This window comes from Suricata suricatta, chromosome 14 (assembly GCF_006229205.1).
Source record: "Suricata suricatta isolate VVHF042 chromosome 14, meerkat_22Aug2017_6uvM2_HiC, whole genome shotgun sequence".
NCBI classification, from domain to species: Eukaryota; Metazoa; Chordata; class Mammalia; order Carnivora; family Herpestidae; genus Suricata; species Suricata suricatta.
Genome location: NC_043713.1, coordinates 87,727,015 through 87,746,728, shown reverse-complemented (window position 1 = coordinate 87,746,728; position 19,714 = coordinate 87,727,015). Strand labels below are relative to the sequence as shown.

The 19,714-nt window shown below is 52.9% G+C and overlaps 1 protein-coding gene across 8 annotated transcripts in view; it reads right to left on the bottom strand.

Annotated features, from left to right (window-relative positions):
• The window catches only part of PIWIL1 (piwi like RNA-mediated gene silencing 1), a 30,410-nt gene that overhangs the window by 10,031 nt on the left and 665 nt on the right, over nt 1-19,714 (bottom strand). For 4 of the 8 annotated variants that reach the window (XM_029922715.1, XM_029922711.1, XM_029922717.1 and 1 more), the window contains exons 1-15: nt 19,550-19,625; nt 17,873-18,034; nt 16,266-16,351; nt 15,621-15,732; nt 11,080-11,205; nt 10,428-10,642; nt 9,771-9,892; nt 9,575-9,655; nt 8,742-8,939; nt 8,226-8,358; nt 4,252-4,378; nt 3,950-4,067; nt 3,382-3,496; nt 2,176-2,363; nt 1,764-1,836 (exon numbers count right to left, since the gene is read on the bottom strand). In XM_029922715.1, the coding sequence (XP_029778575.1) occupies nt 1,764-1,836; nt 2,176-2,363; nt 3,382-3,496; nt 3,950-4,067; nt 4,252-4,378; nt 8,226-8,358; nt 8,742-8,939; nt 9,575-9,655; nt 9,771-9,892; nt 10,428-10,642; nt 11,080-11,205; nt 15,621-15,732; nt 16,266-16,343 (1,686 nt within the window). In that variant the 5' untranslated portion in view covers nt 16,344-16,351; nt 17,873-18,034; nt 19,550-19,625. Of the gene's footprint in view, nt 1-1,763; nt 1,837-2,175; nt 2,364-3,381; nt 3,497-3,949; nt 4,068-4,251; nt 4,379-8,225; nt 8,359-8,741; nt 8,940-9,574; nt 9,656-9,770; nt 9,893-10,427; nt 10,643-11,079; nt 11,206-15,620; nt 15,733-16,265; nt 16,352-17,872; nt 18,035-19,405; nt 19,426-19,549; nt 19,709-19,714 lie in introns of those variants that run through there. The other 4 variants (XM_029922712.1, XM_029922716.1, XM_029922714.1 and 1 more) reach the window with 4 other exon arrangements.

The following is a 19,714-nucleotide window of genomic DNA, read 5'->3' as shown; positions in this document are numbered from 1 at the left end:
TCAGCCCTCCTGTGTCCCTTGGGTAAATCCCTAGCAGTGCTCTTGCTGGGTCACAGGGGAGTTCTATCGATGGTTTTTTGAGGAATCTCCACACTGTTTTCCCGAGTGGTTGCACCAGTTTGCATTGCTACCAACAGTGTAAGAGGGTTCCTGTTTTTTCTTAAAAATTTTTTTAAAGTTTATTTATTTATGAGGCAGAGAGAGAGAGACAGAGAGAGACAGAGAGAGACAGAGAGAGAGAGAGAGAGAGAGAGAGAGAGAGAGAGAGAGAGAGACACACACACAGAATCAGAAGCAGTTCCAGACTCCGAGCTGTCAAGCACCGAGACCGACGTGAGGTTCCAGCTCACAAACCGTGAGATCATGACCTGAGCTGAAGTCAGTCAGAAGCTTAATGGCTGAGCCCCCAGGTGGCCCAGAGGGTTCCTGTTTCTGTGCATCCTCGCCAGCATCTACAGTCTCCTGAGTTGTCTACTTTAGCCACTCTGGCCAGTGTGAGGCAGTGTCTCAGTGTGGTTTTGGTTTGTATTTCCCTCACGATGAGTGACACTGAGCATTGTTTCGTGTATCTTCTGGCCATCTGGATGTCTTCTTTGGACAAGTGTCTGTTTAGGACTTCTGCCCATTTTTTCACAGGATTATTTGTCTTTCAGGTGTTGAGTTTGGTAAGTTCTTTATAGATTTTGGATACTAACCCTTTATCTGACATGTCATTTGCAAATATGTTTTCTCATTCCACTGATTACCCTTTCGTTTTGTTGACTGTTTACTTCGAAGTGCAGAAGCTTTTTATCTTGATGAGATCCTAATAGCTCATTTTTGCTTTTGATTCCCTTGCCTTTGGAGACGTGTTGAGCAAGAAATTGCTATGCCTGAGGTCAAAGAGGTTGTCTGTCTGCTTTCTCCTCTAGGGTTTTGTTTCCTGTCTCACATTTAGGTCTGTCATGCATTTTGAGTTTATTTCTGTGTATGGTGTAAGACAGTGGTCCAGTTCCATTCTTCTGCACGTTGCTGTCCAGCTCTCCCAGCACCACCTGCTAAAGAGGCAGTCTTTTTTCCATCGGATACTTTTCCTGCTTTGTCACAGACCCAAGAACCATAAAACATCTAGGAATAAATCTAACCAAAGATGTAAAAGACCTGTATGCTGAAAATGATAGAAAGCTTATGAAAGAAACTGAAGAGGACACAAAGAGATGGAAACACATCCCGTGCTCATGGATCGGAAGAATAAACACTGTGAAAACGTCATTACCACCCAAAGCCATCTACACATTCAGTGCAATCCCCATCAAAAGTGCACCGGCGTTCTTCTCAAAGCTAGAACAAGCTATCCTAAAATTTGTATGGAACCATAGAAAACCCCAAATACCAAAGTAATATTGAAGAAGAAACCAAAACGGGAGGTATCACAATCCCAGACTTTAGCCTCTACTACAAAGCTGTCAGCATCAAGACAGTATGGTATTGGCACAAAAACAGACACACGGACCAATGGAATAGAAGAGAGAGCCCAGAACTGGAGCCACAAGTGTACGGCCTATAATTAAAGCCTTTGAATCCAAATGGCGCCCAGCCCCCTCCAGCCCCCGCAGCGCTCAGCGGCCGGCATCGCTGGAGCTCACTCACGGAGGTAAAACCCGTAGTGTGCGGCCGGCTCGTGCACCTAACTACATTTCCAACTCAAACACTAAGATTGACAAGTGCCGTTTTTAAAACAAGGCGTTCTAGGACAACTGCCTCTGCGTCGACTCGCTACTTACGATCTGGGTGTCGGACGTCACCTTCTGCTGTAAGACCCTCAGGTAGGCTTCCGTCCTGTCATCGACTTCGATCCTGGAGTGGGAACACGGCATCCAGCGTTCAGAAAACATAGCACAAGATGTACGGAGCAGAAACAATTTCCTGTCCTAACACAGGGAGCACTTCGGTGCGAGGCACGGAGTAAGGCACAGCGGGCACCCGCACCGGCGGCAGGACGACCGGGAAGAGACGCTGCCCCCGCCCGCCCCCCACTGCCCCCGGGCTTCCGGTCCCCGCCCAGGGAACCCGAGCGGGCGTTCAGCACCCAGTGTCTAGGTAAGGTTTCTAACACTTTCATCACTTTTGCATTCCCACACCCTCCGAATGACTACTAATCAGTTTTGCAGAGTAGAAATGACTTGATAAACTTACATTATTGCCTTTTTCATTTGTATGCCCATCGCTGGTGTCACTTTAAATAGATTCTGTACCAATGAATTGGCGGCTTCATAATTTCTCCGAGTGTAGATCAGCAGCCAGTTATCCAGCGGCCTAACGCTAATCAATGGAGCACCTCTTGTTTCTTTTGACCAGTCTGCAAACTGGGGATTGTAGTCAAACTAGAAGAAAGTTCAGAGACACTGTGAATTCCATTGTATGCTCTCGGTGACAAAGCCAATGAGTCTGTAACAAATCTCCTGTGGCATTTCTGAACCACTCATACCTTGGACTCTAGTGACAGACACTACGGCCCCCGTGGGGTAGACGGAGCCACGGAGGACAGGGCCTACCCCAGCAGACCCTCCCTACCACGCGTCCTGCACTCACCCTGGCCTGCTGGAAGACTGCAAGGACACAGGGTGCTTCCCTTGTGATAAAGACAGAAAACAAACGAGGCTCTGAGAGGTGAGCAACTGGCCGGGGCGCAGATACCCCAAGTGCGCGGGGACCACGCCTGACGGCGAGGCAGGAGGCTCGCACACCGGCCGCAGTGACCTGCTGCTTCCTTTCTCCTCGAGGAAAGCCGCCCAGCGCCTCCTGAACGTCCTGCCCACCTCCCCGACCACCCTTGGGAGGGGGGGGGGCGTGTGCCCCGACTGTCTCCACAGGGTGACAGAGATGGCTGCTGTCCCGGTGCGGAGCTGCGTGACGAGGCTGCTGTGTGCACACTTACAAGGCGGGAGGGCATCATTTTCTATAAAAGGGTTTTTAAAGTTCTAGCACTTGCAGGCTTCAATTACACACAAAAATATCTTTACATTAGTTGCTTCCCTGTTCTGAACATAAAATATAAAAGGCGTCACAGCATTTAACATGTTTCCCTACAAATGGTCCAGGGAAAATGAAGCCAGATCAACTGGACGTTTTCTGTACAGAAAAATCACTTCAGCAGCAGACGCAATCCCAGCCCAATGCCGTAACACGACTACCCCTGCCAGGAGGGAGGGGCCACGGCAGCCTGCAGTGAGGCCTCCGTGCGGCGCCCGCGAGCAGCAAGCTGCAGCCCCCCGCGCCCGAGCCCACGGGAGCCGGCGGGAGGTGGGGGGGAGGAGGGGCGTGAGCGGGCAGACGGGCCTGGGGCTGCACCACGGTCAGACCCACAGCTCCTGTGACTGACAGCGTGAAGAAGTGCCTTACTGTTTTTCCACCTTGGTGAATCTTTTCTGCTTGCAAAATTCTTCCTGAGAAGGAGAGTAAGTTGGAGTCAAAGCTCAAACCCCAGTCTCGAAGCTCCCTCTGGACATTATCATCTCTGTAAATTTAACATGTTTATGTACTCCTCAACATGAGGAAACAGAACACACACAGACACACGCAAACAGAGGTCCACTCCTGTCCACACCACATGTTCCCGTTTCTCTCCAGACTGAAGGCCTCAAGAGCGCAGAGCGCTCTCTGTGGGTCCCTCGTCACAGCCTGTGTCCCTCCAGGATCTGCACGTCTGATGCCCAAACTACCTTCTTTCACAGGGACCCTTCCACATTGTAACAAAGAGAAAACAGATTTGTCCGAAACATGTCCCTTTCTCTACTAGAAGAGTTAGGCCAGAGGCCACAGAATCGACCGCTCCCTGACGAACAGCAGCCTCGCCTAGAAACACAAAGAACCCACCCCCGATACTGCGAACACAAAGGGAGACAGAGTTACTTTCCCTCGCTCGCCAAGCCCCCAGGAGACAGCGCAGAACTGGAGCCGGGCGACTCACTGGTGAATGTAATCGATGAGCCTCCCCACTTCGCGCTGCCTTTGCTCCGGAGTGAGTCTCGTGTGGACGGCCAGGTCTTTCATCACGTTAAAATCGTTCCGCATCTTATCGGTTAGACCTTTAAACGAAATGTCAGAAGGCGAGCGGTTACTGCCAGGAGCCCGGCCTGCGAGCGCTTGGGGTGCAGGGCGCCGAGGGGCAAGGAGACGGGCAGCGGGAAGGGCTCTTCCGGACGGGGCGTCTTCGGGAGGGCGTCAGGACCCCCCCGGAGAGCGGGACAGCGACCCGGGGCGTGGCGGTACCTGTGAGGTAGCAGAGCTCCGGGATGAGCATGGCCGGCCCGGGCAGGGCGCCCCCGGGGCCTCGCCGCCTCTTGGGCTGACTGACCAAAACCGGCTGCTTCAAGTCCGTGATTTCTTGGTTGTATTGCTGGGTAAGAAAAGGTGTCACTGTTCATAGGAAATGCCTTTGTTAACAGGTCAGTGGACCAAAAAAAGGGATTTTTTTTTTTTTTTGAGAATAGATGCCCATAGCAAGGCTGGTACCAGTTTCCAAGGAAGCTTACAAAGTGCATTTTTAATCCTAATAAAACAAATCGTGATTTACGTGTGCCTCATCTTCTTCCTGAAACTTCGCGCCTCACTGTCCCGACTACCTGAGGGCGGAGCTTCAGCCACACTTCACTTTGTGATTTCTTGCTGTACAAACAGCAGCCTCTGGAACCCTGGGTCCTCAGGACGGAGCTCCTCCAAACCCACCAGCGTTACAGCCACAATGAACAATAAATGGAGGGAAGGGAGAGGTGCATGCCAGAGAATAGTTTTAATTAGGAACATTTTCTTACCAGACGTTGACATGACACTTGGTAGAAGCTGAATTTCACTTCCATCAAGTAGTCTTAAGATTCCCCACGTCAATCACTGGGTTTTTACAACATGTAAACAGACAAAAACGCTGACTCTCAGGAGTAACGGGCGCGGGAACTGGCCTGCGGGCCTCCTGCTCAGCTCTGCAGCCTTGGGACCACGGGCCTGCCCTTGTGCTGTCTCCCCTGGAGTTTCCGGCCCTGTGTTCTAGGGACCCTCTTCCCTAGCGTCTCTTGTGCCCTCTGCGGGCACCTTTTGACATCCTGGTTTATCTGGCTCTTTTTAAGAGAACTCGGCACACGGGACATGAGCTTCATTGCCATGGTCACTCCATCAGCACCCATCGCTTACCAACAGAGTAAGCACTACTTCCTGCTCCGTGTTCCCGTCCCATGACAAAGCCCTGGCCACTTGCCCGCATGAATTAAGACCTTGAATCCCAGTCTGTTCTTGACTTTGTCCTATACTGAACTCTTTACCACCCATTTAGGAAAAATGTTAATTTTCCTATTTCAGGTAAGAAAATTTCAATGCTTTTATCTAACCTCTGCTCTCTGTACCTACACTATTTTATCACACTGTTTTTTATTTACTTAGCACACATACACAAGTGGGGGAGGGGCAGAGAGCGAGGAAGAGAGAGAATCTCAAGCAGGCTCTGGGCTGTCCATGCAGAGCCGGATGTGGGGCTCAAACCCACCCATGAAGTGTGAGATCATGACCTGAGTCGAAACCAAGAATCAGACGCTTAACTAACGGAGCCCCCCTGCCGCCCGTTACCTCACTTACGTTACTTGGGTGCACACATGGGGGTGCAGGAGTGGAGTCGGGGTTGTCCCTACCTCACCAATGGCCCTGAATGCAGGGCTCCTCATCACAGAACTTTGGGATCCTCCTTCTGTATTCTTAGGGCTCAAACAAAAGTCTGTCGTTCTTTTAACATCTTCCCCCACATCTAAAACACTACACTTCAATTTAATGTTCCTGTCAAGCCTTTTTTTTTTTTTTAAACTGACCATGATCTTCCCTTTCGAAGGCCCTTCTCTCTCTCTGTGCTTCCTTAAGTTGGACCTTTCCTAGAGAACAGCCCTGCCATCACGTACCATTAAGACTGCCTCTCCCCTGGGAAGTCCTAAGAATGCTGGGATTCCTTCAGACAGTTCACCCTTACCCTGTTCTCAATAGCCATGTCTCTGGTAGACACACCCATGAGGCCTGGCCGTGACAGCAGTCTTCCAGAAGCAATCATCTGAGCGGAGACTGACGCCAGAACAGGAGTCAGGCCCAGGCAGCGGAGCCCCACGGCTGGAGGGGCCGGCCGGGGTGGGGGGTGCAGGCGAGGGCCGACGAGCAGGCTGCGGCTGCATGGCCCGGGGCCTCACCGGGTGCAGACCGGGGCACCTCAACGGGCCGGCGGGAGCAGTCAGGAGCCGCTCACATACTTTGGGTAGAAAATAACATCACAACTGCAGGAGTCTGAAACTGGATTGGAAGGCAGGAGATGAAAAGGGAGAGAGCAGCTGAATGAGAGCGTGCGGGAGCCTGCACCGGGAGGGCAGCCCCTCGAAGCGGAGCTCACCCAGAGTGCTGCAAGGTAAGGGGGGTGTGGGTCTGACGTGGTGGTGGTGTTTTTTTTAGTTTTTATTTTTGAGACAGAGACAAAGCATGAATGGGGGAAGGGCAGAGAGAGAGGGAGACACAGAATCCGAAGCAGGCTCCAGGCTCTGAGCTGTCAGCACAGAGCCCGACGCGGGGCTCGAACCCACAGATGTGAGATCGTGACCCGAGCCCAAGTCAGATGCCGAACCTACGGAGCCCCCAGGCACCCCATCTGAGGTTTTAAGGGTCTGTTATGCATGTGCTCATTCACTCGAATACCTTAGTGCCTATGGAGGCATGGGGGGTGCGGGGGGGAAGGGGCAAAGAAACCACAAAATCCCTGACCTTGAGGAAGTCACAGTCCCTGCCGTGACCCAGAGCAGTGCACAGGGGCTGTGTCCTAGGACTCAACATGCTCAGCACTGGTCACATGGAAGGTGTCTTTAAGACATGCAAATGCTGAGAACAAGAAGGCTTAGGTCTGGGCTGGAGCTACAGATCTGGGAGCGGTGAACACAGGACACCTTTAGTCCAAGAACGGACGAGCCTGGAGATCACCCAAGTTAAAATACAGTAACTGGGGGGGGTGGAGGCAGAACACCTAAGTATGTCAACCTTTAGACGGCCGCTTCCAGAGGAATCCGCTGCCACGTGAGGCTCCCTACCAGGCAGCGGCGCAGAGACCCAGACCTTGCTTCCAGCCTAAACCACTCTCTCCACTGAGAGCGCCTGCGTGTGTGCTGCCAACGCCCTCCGCCCTCCCATCCCCCACAGGGATTCCGACCCCACGGAGCAAGGCCAAGGCCGGCGTCTCTCACGGCAGCCTCCAACACCCGGAAGGAAGCCAGGTTCCAGGCGGCTGCAGTCCTCACGCAGTTAGAGGTTCATTTTGCCCAAAATGAGAACAGCTTTTAATGCAACTTCAGAGAACCCTTTCCATCCAGAGTGTCATCTGATCTTTTCACTCACAGCAGAGCAGCCGAGGCTCAGGCAGTAATAGACAACCAGTAAAAAGACATTTCAAGATCACCCGTCTGATGTGTAATTCCGATATAAGATATGAACATACAGCGGCTCATCTACCCAGCTTTTTAGGAAAAGGAACTCGGACTTTAAAACAAGTTGTAAGATTTTAACTGGAAGTATTTTACAGATCCCGTTCGGGCGCTTGTAAAAGAGCTCATGCAGCCTCCTCAGGACTCAGGGGCGGCGCCTGCTGCTCCCCGGCGGTGACGCCAGCGGGCCTGCACGAGCGTGTGTCCCCTTCCAGTCAGCAGGGGCTGGTTCTTGCTGTTTGCCTCTGCTGTCTTTTCAATTCAGCGAGTGCTCTGTATAAAACCAGCGTCAAAAGATCCCACGACCCAGTGACCGAGCCTGGAGGAGACAGGCTGGTCCGAGGTTGTCCACACGCGAGACGCAAGTTAAGAGGGACCCGCAGGCGGACCCAGCGGAGGCTGAAGACTCCGCCCTCTCTAACCCCATCCCGGGGTGAATTCGAAACCGTGCTCACTGCAGAATACGGGTCAGTGCAGTGAACTTGCGCCCTTTGCTACCCATCAACGATCCTGTCTGTTCTCCACATGCTTAAATTAAAATACAATCTCTCATTCTGCTGGGAAAAAGGAACCAGGCCCAAGCACTTCTCATTTGGTAATGAGCTCAAGTTAACTACGCTATGACTGCCTTAATAAACACATTTCCATACAGATTTTAAAAGCAATTTGTCCCATGTGTACAAGCATTACAAAATCCTAGCGAACAGAGTGCGGATCTCCTCTAAGGCCCCCAGGGCGGGCCCCGGCCGGCCTTACCTTCCGGTAGTACTCCAGGAAACTGACTTCGGAGCCGTCTGCTTTCCGGAAGGTGCTCCTCGGGCTCTGGCTCCAGTCGATGTCATCCACTCTGTATGTCTTGTTGTTATACCTGTGAGACCACCGAGGCTGGCTGGTATTTGATCGGAACGTATAGAAATATTAAAAAGAAACTAGATACAGACAGTAGTCTCTAAAAGATAAAATTTCAAGTCACTTAGTTACACACAAAGTCCTTGGAAGAAAAGGGAAAACCTTCTTAAAGACCAGGCTAGACGGGCGGGGAAGTGACGAAGTTACTGCCAGAAAACGGAGACTTGACGGGATAAACGTGGTTAGACGCGTGTGCCCCCTGAGCACTCCCATCCTGGGCAAGGGGACAGGTGCCCCCTCCGTTTTCATGCTGTCCCCACTACTCCTCCGTGAGTCCTACTGTCTAATATGATGGACTAGAAAAGCATGACATCTTAACACTTGCAAAAGGATTGTTTATGCATTAAAAAAAAGCAGCCTTACTTTGTAAGAACAATTAAACCTATTAGTTCCTTAGAAACTTGTTCTTGAAATTTATGCTCTTCTGTCTGACGATACAGGTTGAACATGAGATCTAGCACGGTCTCGCTGCGGAGGACTTTGTGGCTGACGTCCGTGCACAGCATGATGCTGTTTTCGTACTGCAGGATCGAGGTGGTGAAGCCAGGCCAGATCACCAACCTGTCGAGCAGAATCAAAGTGTGAAGTACCCTCTCGGGCCCAGACACGGTCTGCACGTGTCACGTTGTGTTCTTCTCCTGTATTCACTGGGTCAAAGGTACAAAAGTTTCTGAATTGAGTAAATTTAGTTATTCCTAGGTTTTACATGGTTCCCTATAAAGACCCATCCTGTCAAGGTGATCAACGAATGTTGTGTTATAATAACTTAAGTTCCATTTCGAATACGCTAACTTTATTGAACCATTTCTTACGCCGGCCTAAGACCTGAAAGGGGCCGCCAATCTGACTGGAAGAACGCGGTGAGCGGCGGCCCGAGCTGTGAGGGCCGCCCCTGGACGCACGACACTCGGGCACTTCTGAAGCAGTCTCGTTAGCTCCGAAGTTGTGTCACTGGAGAGCAAACACAGGTGCCGCGCAGCTCTCTCCACCCCCCCAGTGACAGACGGACAGCACGTGAGGTGTTTAAAGCCAAACAGTCTGGGGTCTCATCTATGATTCCGACCGAGTTAAGCTTCCCGTAACGTGACGGCACCACTAACAGCCACTGTGGTCAATCTGGTCGTTTCAAATCAGAGCGTCACTGTCCGAGTCCGTGATTAAGCCCAAGGAGCAGAAAGCTTCCGCGTTACACAAACCTGTGATTTGGAATATCAATTGGGTCACTTGGGTTATAGTAATTCCGTCCAATTTGTTGTAAATTCATGATCTTCAAGAGCCTACAAGTGGAAAGGTCAGAACAGAGAAGTGAATACTGACATCTCTAACACGCAGGTCCTTACCACACTGGTTTTTCAGTTTTTCCCAGGAAAGGTTAGGAAGACCCTCGCGCACCTCCGGAAGATGATGTTGTAGAACTGCAGGCACGTGGGCGACGTGGGCGGGAGCTCGTTGGTCAGGGTGATGGTGATCCGCACGTGCTCTCCGTTCCGGGTCTGACTGAACACTTCAGTGACCTGAAGCCAGAGCAGTGCAGTCATGTCAGGTGTTACAACAAGCTAGCCCAATCACACAATTCCTGCTACTAAGGCAACAACAAAAGTAAAGTTTCACATTAAAAACATAAAAGGGGCCCAGCTAGGAGAAGAGAGTGGCTACGGTTTGTGTTATAAATTCACTTGTGGGGTGTGAGTGGCTCAGCCGGTTCAGCTCGCGCGCGCGGACTGTGAGTGTGGCCCCTCGTCGGGCTCTGTGCTGACAGGTCAGGGCCTGGAGCTGCTTCGGGTTCTTTGTTTCTGTGTCTCTCGGCCCCTGCCCTGCTCACACTGCCTCTCCAAAATACAAATGTTAAAAAAAATTTAAATATAATTATAATCAAGTCACTCAGGTGGATTTGAAAAGGAAACGATGCCCAGGCCCGCTGTGGGCATAGAACGCGCAGTCTGAGCTGAAGGCCCCGGAACCGCTCGAGCGGCTCCCGAGCCGGCGGCAGTTTTGCTGCGGAGCGGAGACCCTTAATCACCCTCTCCCCGGCCCGACACTGAAAATAACCTTGTGCTGTAGTCTTTTAGGTAAAAATAATATTGCTCCATCAAAAGCATGACACCTTCCAATTAAATCTTCATGCTGAAACAGAAGAGCTGAGCGGAGCCTCCTGGCCTCCATCAGCGGGTTGTAGTCGATGTGGTACTGGTACAAGGCCCACTGGGGACGGGACGTCAGGCGGAAGTGGTTAGTGCTCAGCCGCACGACGACGCCGGAAGAGCCTGCGGAAGAAGTCCCGTGTGATTAACAGACCAAGGATTTTCTTCCCCCAACTCCCTCCTGGTGGGGCAAGCAGACGCGCCTCTGGAACTAAAGGTCTCAGACGTCGGACTGCGGGAACCACTGTCCTGTCCAGGTAAGGTCCTAAAAGCACACATTTAGGACTAAATCCCCATCACACCAAGTAATTTAGAACAGAACCATCCAAATCTATGGCGAAACCTTTTATAAAAGAACAACGTCACCTACGTAACTGACCCACCGCAGGGCAGTTGAACGCCTGTGGCCGATTTTGTCAGAGAGGGGGAAGTGGAGAAGCCTCGCAGCACCGTGAGGACGGCGTCACAGAGACGCACGCGTGAGGCGAGGTGCGACCCCCCACGTCCCAGGTCCTTGGGAAGGAATCTCGTGAAAACCGCGTCCTTCATGACCACCCCACCTGTTTTCGACTCTCGAACGTGGTCGAGGTTCTGTCGTGTGTTCACACCAAGGTCGTGGAAGTCTCTACGCCGACCCCCTCTCTCTGCGAGCGACAACTCCTGGAAGCCGGCCGACATCTGGAGCTCTTCAAAAACAAGGACAATCTTACACACGCGCAACCAGAAACCTGGACTGAAGAACGAGGGCACGCAGCCCCCAAGCAGCACCGGAGACCCCAGAGCTGCCGAGGGGCTGCGGGTGACGCGGGCCTCCGCCCCAACGCGCAGGTGAGTGCCGGCCTGCAGAGCACCCTGGCTAGGACTCTCCCACCGCCTCTGGCCACTGCTCTGGCCAAACCCGCCGCTCCCCCGGAAGGCCCGCGGGCCCGGAGAAGACAAAGACCCCTGGACTGCGGTTCAGGACCTCGGCAGCACCTTTTTGACTGGGAAGCTGTTTTCCTGTACTCCAAGTTCTGAGCAACCTAAGGGCCTTTATCTCCGTATTTTTTGCAGCTTTATATTGCAAGTTTAGCTACAGGAATTAGTGGTTTATAGCTTTTAACGTGTAACCTGCATTAGAAAATTTAAGTCTAAAATGTAGTTTCCTCATTCCTTTGATGCCCAGCAGGACAGACTGGGCCATGGGGGGCATGCCCACGGCCATCAGGGGACAGGTTAACTATCGCTTCATGCATAGTTGCAAATGCTCATAATATTCAAAATTACTAAAGCTTTCAATCTGCACAACATATGGAAGTGGCTCATGTCAGCAGTATGGTGGAGGCCGACGAGTGAACACGGGCTTTGTGGTCACGTGTTACAACTCGGCTTCCAGGAAATCGGGGGGATGCCCCGTGTACTAGAGACTTCCGTCTTCCCAATCTCTCAGTCTTTTTTTAAAAAAGCTTATTTAGGGAAAAATGTGCCTAAAAAACTAGAATTCTGCCTTCCCTGCAGGTAAGGATGGGTGAAGAGACTTAAGCAGAAATGACTGGAGCAGACTTCTGGGAAAGCACCTTTCCTGGGGGAGGGGAGGCCAGTGGCCGGTGTTTGTTCTCTGTGCCCTCTGCCTGCCAGTCTTGCTTGGAATCTGGTCATGATCACCAAATGTGTGTCTCAATGACAAGAAATCAGGACAGAAGAAGAAAACGACTCAAGACCCCAGTTTTCTCCTGGTGGCAAACTCCAGATCTAGCACCCAACTGTCGACCTCGGGGCTTCTTGCTAGAGAGGCAGAGGCCTGAGCAAACTATCAGTTCCTGATACACCTTGGAAATTAACGTCAGCTCCAACCTCTTTACCTGGAAGAGTGATGAACTTCATGGGCATGTCATGTTTTACGTGAGAACGTAATTTATAAAACTCTCTAAAGGTGCTGCTCAGTGTGTTGGTTCCTGTACCTCATGATATTCAGGGGCTCCTGGGGGGCTCAGTCAGCTGAGCACCCTGGCTTTTGATGTCAGCTCAGGTCGTGATCTCACAGTTGGTGGGACCGAGCCCCGAGTCAGGCTCCCTGCTAACAGTGTGGAGCCTGCTGAGGATTCTCTCTCTCCCTCTCTCTGCCTCTTCCCTGCTTGCATGTGCTCAGGCACTCTCTCAGTAAATAAGCTTTAAAAGAAAAAAAAAAAAACCTTCGAACATGGAACATTTTGTCTCCTTTGGTGAACTTTTTATCCCCAAAACTTTCACTCTAAAGCATCCTCGGCTGTGGGTGATTAACTATGTACCAGCACAGGTCAGGCACACTGAATCCAACCTAGTAACAATGACAGGTCAGAGAGGCTTTTTTCCTGAAAAACCTGAATTTGTCTTAAAATTCCATTCTGGACACAAAAACCAGACTAAGTTTCTGAATATAAATAACGATGAAGTCCGTTCCCCTCTCTACACACAGTACTGCTATTTAGCAAAAGCATAGCTGTCAACCTGTGAAGAGAACAGATTTTAGAATGAACAAAACCGTAGGCCTCGCTGACTATAAACACACCTCATTTACTGTGCTTCAAAGATTTTTTTTTAACAACCGAAGGCTTGTGGCAACCGTGCATTAAACAAGTCTGCGGGTGTGATCCTCTCCCAACACTTGCTCATTTCACTTCCGTGTCACATTTCAGTAATCCTCACACCATTTCGAATGCTTTCGTTATTGTATTTGTTATGGTGATCTGTGATCAGTAATTACAACTTGCTGAAAACTCAAACGGTAGGTAGCGCTTTTCAGCAGTACTTCTGAATTAGGTGTGTGCACCGGACACGGGGCTGCTGCACACGGACAACACAGCAGTGTGGACGGAACCTCTGCACACACGGGCAAACCCCACGGCTCCCCCGACTTGCTTGGCCCTATTTGCGCTATTGCAGTGTCTGGAACCGAGCCTGTGGGGTGTCTGAGGAACGCCTAGGACTCCCCCCTTCCGGCGGCTCCTAGAACGACTAAAACACGCATCAGACCGCGCTGCTCTTCTATCTCAGAGCCCTTCCGAGAGTCAGTCAACAACAAGGGTTCGTCAACAGTGAATCTAACTTGTCACTTCAGTTTCGAAAGCCTGGTAGATAAGTGAGCGCTCGGTGTAAGAACTTCTCAGACACAGTCGGTCCTCACGGAAGCAGTGGGACGACGGAATTTGTTATTCCAACTATGAGTATGTCATCCTCACGATGGTCTTTAAGGTGAGATGCCACCTTTCTTTCGATGGGAAATTGAGTTTCACAGAATTTAAGTTCATGTGTAACTGTTAAACGACAAATACGGAGCATGCTCAAGACATTAGACTGAAGTATTTCCCACAGTCTGATCTGCATGTTAAGGCTGCAATAACGGAATGTTTTTAAAACAACTTTAGCAACTCTACAATAGGTTGAACACGCTGACCATGTCAAATACTCTAAGTTTCAAAAGACTTTAGGCGTCAAAATTAGAGGAGAAAGTGGGTCAAATGCTATAAATTTAAAGAGATTAACGCCGGAAGTGGATTCTCATCAGGCAGCTTAGAAAACAAAACACGGGCTCAGTACCAGGAACGGGTTGTTGGATACGTAACAAAGACCCTTCCAGACTTCTCGACTCTTCAAATGCAGCACTATTTAAAAAAATGTTTTTAATGTTACTTATTTCTGAGACAGACAGATGGGGAGGGGCAGAGAGGGAGTCACAGAATCCGAAGCAGCTCCAGGCTCCAAGCTGCCAGCACAGAGCCAGAAGTGAGGTTCCAACCCAAAAACCGTAAGATCATGACCTGAGCCGCCCCTCAAATGTAGCATTATTAGCTGACATTTTCCCTCAAGCTTTTCTGAAAACACACATCACATGCCGTCACTAAGAACACAGAGGGAGCGCTGCCTTACCGCGTGACCTCATCCCTGTGGCCCAGGCGGGGCTCTGTCCCTCCGCGTGGTGAAACGGCGCTCTGTGGTCCAGGCCCCGAGGTGCTACCTGAGTCTCCCGTCCCCAGCACTCCCAGTTGGGGGGGGGGCAGGGCACGGACCAGCCCATACAGGGTCAGGGCCACACTGTCCCTGCCCCAGCCTGCAGGTGCACGCCCGGAGGGACGTGCTCATGAGAAGGCCACCATCACGGCTGGTACAGGGCACACGATCGGTACAGCTGCACCATCCCACAGGGAGCACGGTGCCAACACGGGTGGGGGGGAAATAAAAACAAAGGAAGGGAGAGCAACGGGTAAAAACGGTTTGGTTTAAGCCTCTTTACTAAGGCTCGGTGTTTTCAGGGGTCTCGTATCTTGCAACGCACTGCCCTCTCCCTCCCTTCGCCTGCAAGGCCGGGGTGTCGGGGCGCGCTGTGCGCCCGGGGACCGGCCCCACCGCCACCTCCGCAGGCGTCCGGGCGCCTCTGTCACGGCACAGTGTACGGCTGACACCACGGCCCCACCCGGGAGCCCCTCTCACGTTCATGGATCTCACTGGCGAGGACTGGCCCCCTGGAGTACTCGGGGATGTGACCGCAGAGAAAGGCGGGGACAAGCGTCACCGCGTCCCCAGCGGTCCCCGCACTGTGCCTGGAGCAGCCGTCCCCCGCCCACCCCGAGGGAGAGCCAACGTCATTACGTCGTCACGTCAGGCCCACACAGCGGGGGTTTTCCTACACTGAAACTAAACTGCTGAAGCATCTTATACCAAGCATCCAAACAACTCACGTCTGTAACAAAGTACAGAAAAGATAACTTTCGGAATCAGAACTGGTGTTCTGATCTCAGCAGCTGTCCTAACGCTGGCCCAGAGTTTCTGTACCTGAGAAACGGGTGAGCCGATACAAGACGTAAGACACTGTGTATTATAAAACAGTTAGGAACGTTGAAGGTGGTCCAGCTTTGGGTGAAATCCCTAAAGATGCCAAAAGAATGTTCTAAAACAGTTTATTAACACAGACACAAATCTATGAGTAGTTTAGAAGTACTCGGTAAGAGCCACTGGGCCAGGGAGAGAAATCACGCGGCACCCGACGTGGTCTGAGGCCAGGGGTCCCTTCCGATGAAGGCGCCGGCTCACCGGTCACCGGTCCGGAGCTACCGCACGCGCACGCCCTCTTTTCCCCTCCCTTCACCTTGTGACTTGGCCGGCGCTCCGCCTGCTCCTCTCTGTCGTCCACGGCCAACTAGATCCCCCTCCGCTGCTGGCTGCTGCGGCCGAGGCTGGACGAAGCCAGGGGGCTGACTCTACGGCGACACGCAAATAAACAGCAGGCTTTTCACATCAAAGATCACAGATCAGCGGAAACGGTCTTACACAAGACTAAGACATTCAGACAAAAGTGATCTAAATTAGAAATCAAACACTGTTCCTATAAAGGGGTTTCCTCAAAAAGGCTCACTAACTAAAGAACCAATCTTAAGATCCTCAGGAAACAGAGTATGATCATCTTTGTTCTGTTCCCATGTCCTTCGTGGGAAAGTTTTTAAAACTTTATTTCAACAGCACAGCTGACAAGGATTTAACAGATTCGGGGCGCAGTAGTGGCTCAGTCGGTTAGGCGTCCGACCTCGGCTCAGCTCCTATCATGGTTTGTGGGTTTGAGCCCCACAGCTGTGCTGACAGCTCAAAGCCTGGAGCTGCTTCGGAGTCTGTGCCTCGCTCGCTCTCTGCCCCTCCCCCGCTTGTGCTCTGTCTCTGTCTCAAAAATAAATAAACGTTAAAAAAAAAAAAGATCTAACAGACGCTCTTCTGCAGTCAGAAACCGGCGAGGACTCACGGCCGCGGCCCCCACGTGCTGCACCGTCTCCTGGCCGCGCGCCCGTCCTCGCGCTCTGGCTCTCGCTCGCCCGGTCATTCTTCTTCCTTTAGAGGAAATAATCACAAACACGACACGTTCAACGTGTACAATCTGACAGTCTCTACGACGTGACCTCTAAACATGAAGATTCTAAAACAAGCTCCTGGACGAGCACACGTTTTCCTAACCTCTAACACACTCCACGCTGGCCGCGGACTCCACCCGTGCTCAGGGGGAGCGCCGACGCGGAAGACTTGTTTTAATATACTGCTTCCTTTCTCACTGTGTTACTATTCAAAAAAATTTTTTTAAAAGTTTATTTCCTTCTCCCCACAAGTGCCCCCCACCACGACCATCACCCCCTCCCTCCCTCCCCCTCCCCCTTCAGTCCATGGTTCGTCTCCAGTATTCAGTAGTCTTCCTTGATCTGTGTCCCTCACTCTTCCCTGCTCTCTTTCCCCCTTCCTCTCCCCATGGTCCCCTGCCAGGTCTCTCCTGTTAGACCTATGAGTGCAAACACATGGTATCTGTCCTTCTCTGCCTGACTTATGGAAACCAATTTGAAAATAAACTATTAAAAAAAACCAAAACAAACAACAAAAAGAAAGTTTATTTCCTTATTTTGAGAGAGAGAGCGCAAGTCAGGGAGAGGCAGAGAGAAAAAAAGAGACAGAGACACAGGATCCAAAGCAGGCTGCTGTCAGCACAGAGCCTGACACAGGGCTTGAACCCACGAACTGTGAAATCACGACCTGAGCTTAAGTCGGACACTTAACCGCCTGAGCCCCCCAGGTGCCCCTGAATTACTGTTTGATACGACTCAGGGAGAAACTGTGGAGTCGTCTGAAGTTTGGGGACCAGCTCTTTCACATTTGGACAAGTATCTAGGACACCGGGCACTGGTGGCACAGACTGGCCCTTTACAGAATTTGCACACACATGGCACAGCCTCTGCCATCTCCCCACGGCTTCACCTGTAAACACACCCAAACCGCTGACTTTTACTGCACGTTACTCGTGCTCCAGAACTTCGTTCTCAGTGAGCGGCACGGCCACCCACTTTGTCTCCAAGGAAAAAGGACGGAGTCATTTATCTCTAAACTACTCCTTTACTTCTGACCCAACCATTCTATCCATTTCTTCAACAACACAGTGTTAGTAAGTCCCTGGGGGCCAGAATGGGTGCTGGGTGTCAGAGACATGACCACGTGTAGAGTTTACCCACCCACTGCCCCCACCAGAATAAAAAGCAGTATTGTCAGGTTATTCAGGGTGTAGACCTCAGAGCTGGCCTGCCTGACCCCATTTCTTCACAGAAGTGACCTTGAGCACATCACATAACCTTGACTCATCTCTTCTCTGTGATCTGGAGCTCTGCTGACCTGCCACACCGGTCCAGCGTGCGGTTCAAGTGAACACACACCAAGTCCTTGGCACACGGGAGCACTCAACAAACAGTAGCTCTAGTGGAAAAGGCACGTAAAATCGTAGCTTTTTAAAGCTTAAACTCTGCCATCTTTTCAAGTTTAACACAGGAAGTAAACAGAATGTTCTCCCAGGCCTGCTCCCAAGAAGCTAACACTTACACTGAGATGGAAGAGGACTCGCGCTGGAAGGCGGACGGCACCGGCTTCCCCAACAGGGCGAGGGGTCGAGTGTGGCTCGTGTGCAGGACCGGAGCCGCCTGGGGGCCCGCGAAGGACCGCTGCTGGGCTCCGAGGCAGGCACAGGTCAGGACGCCCAGGGCCCTGCAGACAATGGGCGGGGGAGCAGGAAGGTTCTAAATACGGAGGAGCAGCCTGTGACATCATGTATAAGATCGCCCTGAATCGCGTCAGGTTTTCATCTCTTTTCCGGTTTTACCAGCTTCGGAAATCCTTGCTCTCCCAGGGCCTTCCCAGGACGACAAACCTAGTCACATCCCCCAGCTGTGGGAGAGCCGACTTCCGATCGTGTTCCACGGGGTCAGAAGCAAATCCACGAACCTACCCAATTGTGAAACCTTCACAATCTGATCCTGATGCAATGTCCAAGGTGGGTCACAGAACAGAACCTGCGAGGCGCCCACATGGCAGAACTCGTGTTTTACACCATGTTAAAGGCCTGAGCACTTCTACGCCGCCTGCATCAGGACAACGGTCCGTGCACCTCACTCCCTGCTGGGCCCCCCGGCGGCCATGCTCAGAGCTCTTACTGAAGGGGACGGAACTTCTTGCCCGCACACCCCACGATTCACCGTGTACCACGGAGTGCCCTGCCTCCGCCACCCGGCTGCGTGCCTGCCACCTGCCGGCAGTACCACAGCTCCGCAGGGCCCCGCGCCTCCTCCACCCCCAGCACACGCGGCCTGGCACCAAGTGCCAGGGCGGCTTTTAAGCCTAGACAAAGCCGAGCCGCAGCCCCCAATGGGAAACTTTCAGAACACACTTCCCAGAACCCGAGCTCTCCGGGAACGCCTAGAACTCGTGGGAAACGCCAATCAGACCGAAAGGGCTCCCGCTCCCAGACCTGCGGGTCCGCGGCTCCCTTCGGGCCTCCAGGTGACGCTCCCCATCACCCAGGACGCTGCGTAACCAGACTCAGGTGGGGCGCGCGGCCTCGTGCTGTGCCGGCCGGCACAGCTGTGCTCCTCCGCTCGGTCCTTTCCACCTCAGGACACCCCGGGCCGGGAGACCACGGTCACCTTCGAGGAAGCCTTGGAGGCGGCGCTTCTAATCACCACCCCAGCCAGACATGACGCCCGGGGCAAACTGCCGTCCGCCCAGGGAGCCAGAGCTGGCCCGGCCCCTTTGGACGGGGCCCCAGAGGCCCAAACCCCTGCACCCCTACGAAGGGCCCCCCAGAAGCCCCCCCACCTGGACAGTGCGCCTCTCCGGACCCGGGGCAGTGCCGGGGAATGCCCTCCCGACCCAGATGGGGCCCCCTCAACCCGGGACTGCCCAGGAATGCCCTTCCCTGACCTCGGGAGTGTCTAGCAATGCCACCCGACCCAGGCGGTGCCCCCCAAGTCAGGCAGTGTCCGGGAAAGCCCCTCACTGACCCCGCGAGGGCCCCAGAATGCCTCCAGACCCAGGCAGCGTCCCCCCAAACCCGGGCAGTGCCCAGGAATGCCCTCTCACCCAGACACTGCCCTCGAGGCCCTGGGCGGTATCCAGGAGTGGCCCCCTCCCCCCTCCGCAGCGCCCCCCGCCTCTGGGCTGTCCCCTCCTCGCCGGCGAGGACCCCTCGGTCCCCAGCGGCGTCACCCCAGCGCCTGGCCTCACCAGGCCCCGAGGCCGCAGCGGCAGGGAAGCGGACACGCCGTGCGGCCCCGCGAGCCGCCTCGCCTCACCTCACCTCCGTCTCTACTGACCGCACAGCGCCAACCGTCACCGCTCCTGGAGCCCTCCGCGCCGGGACTTCGCCGCGACGCCCGCCCCAGGGACCTG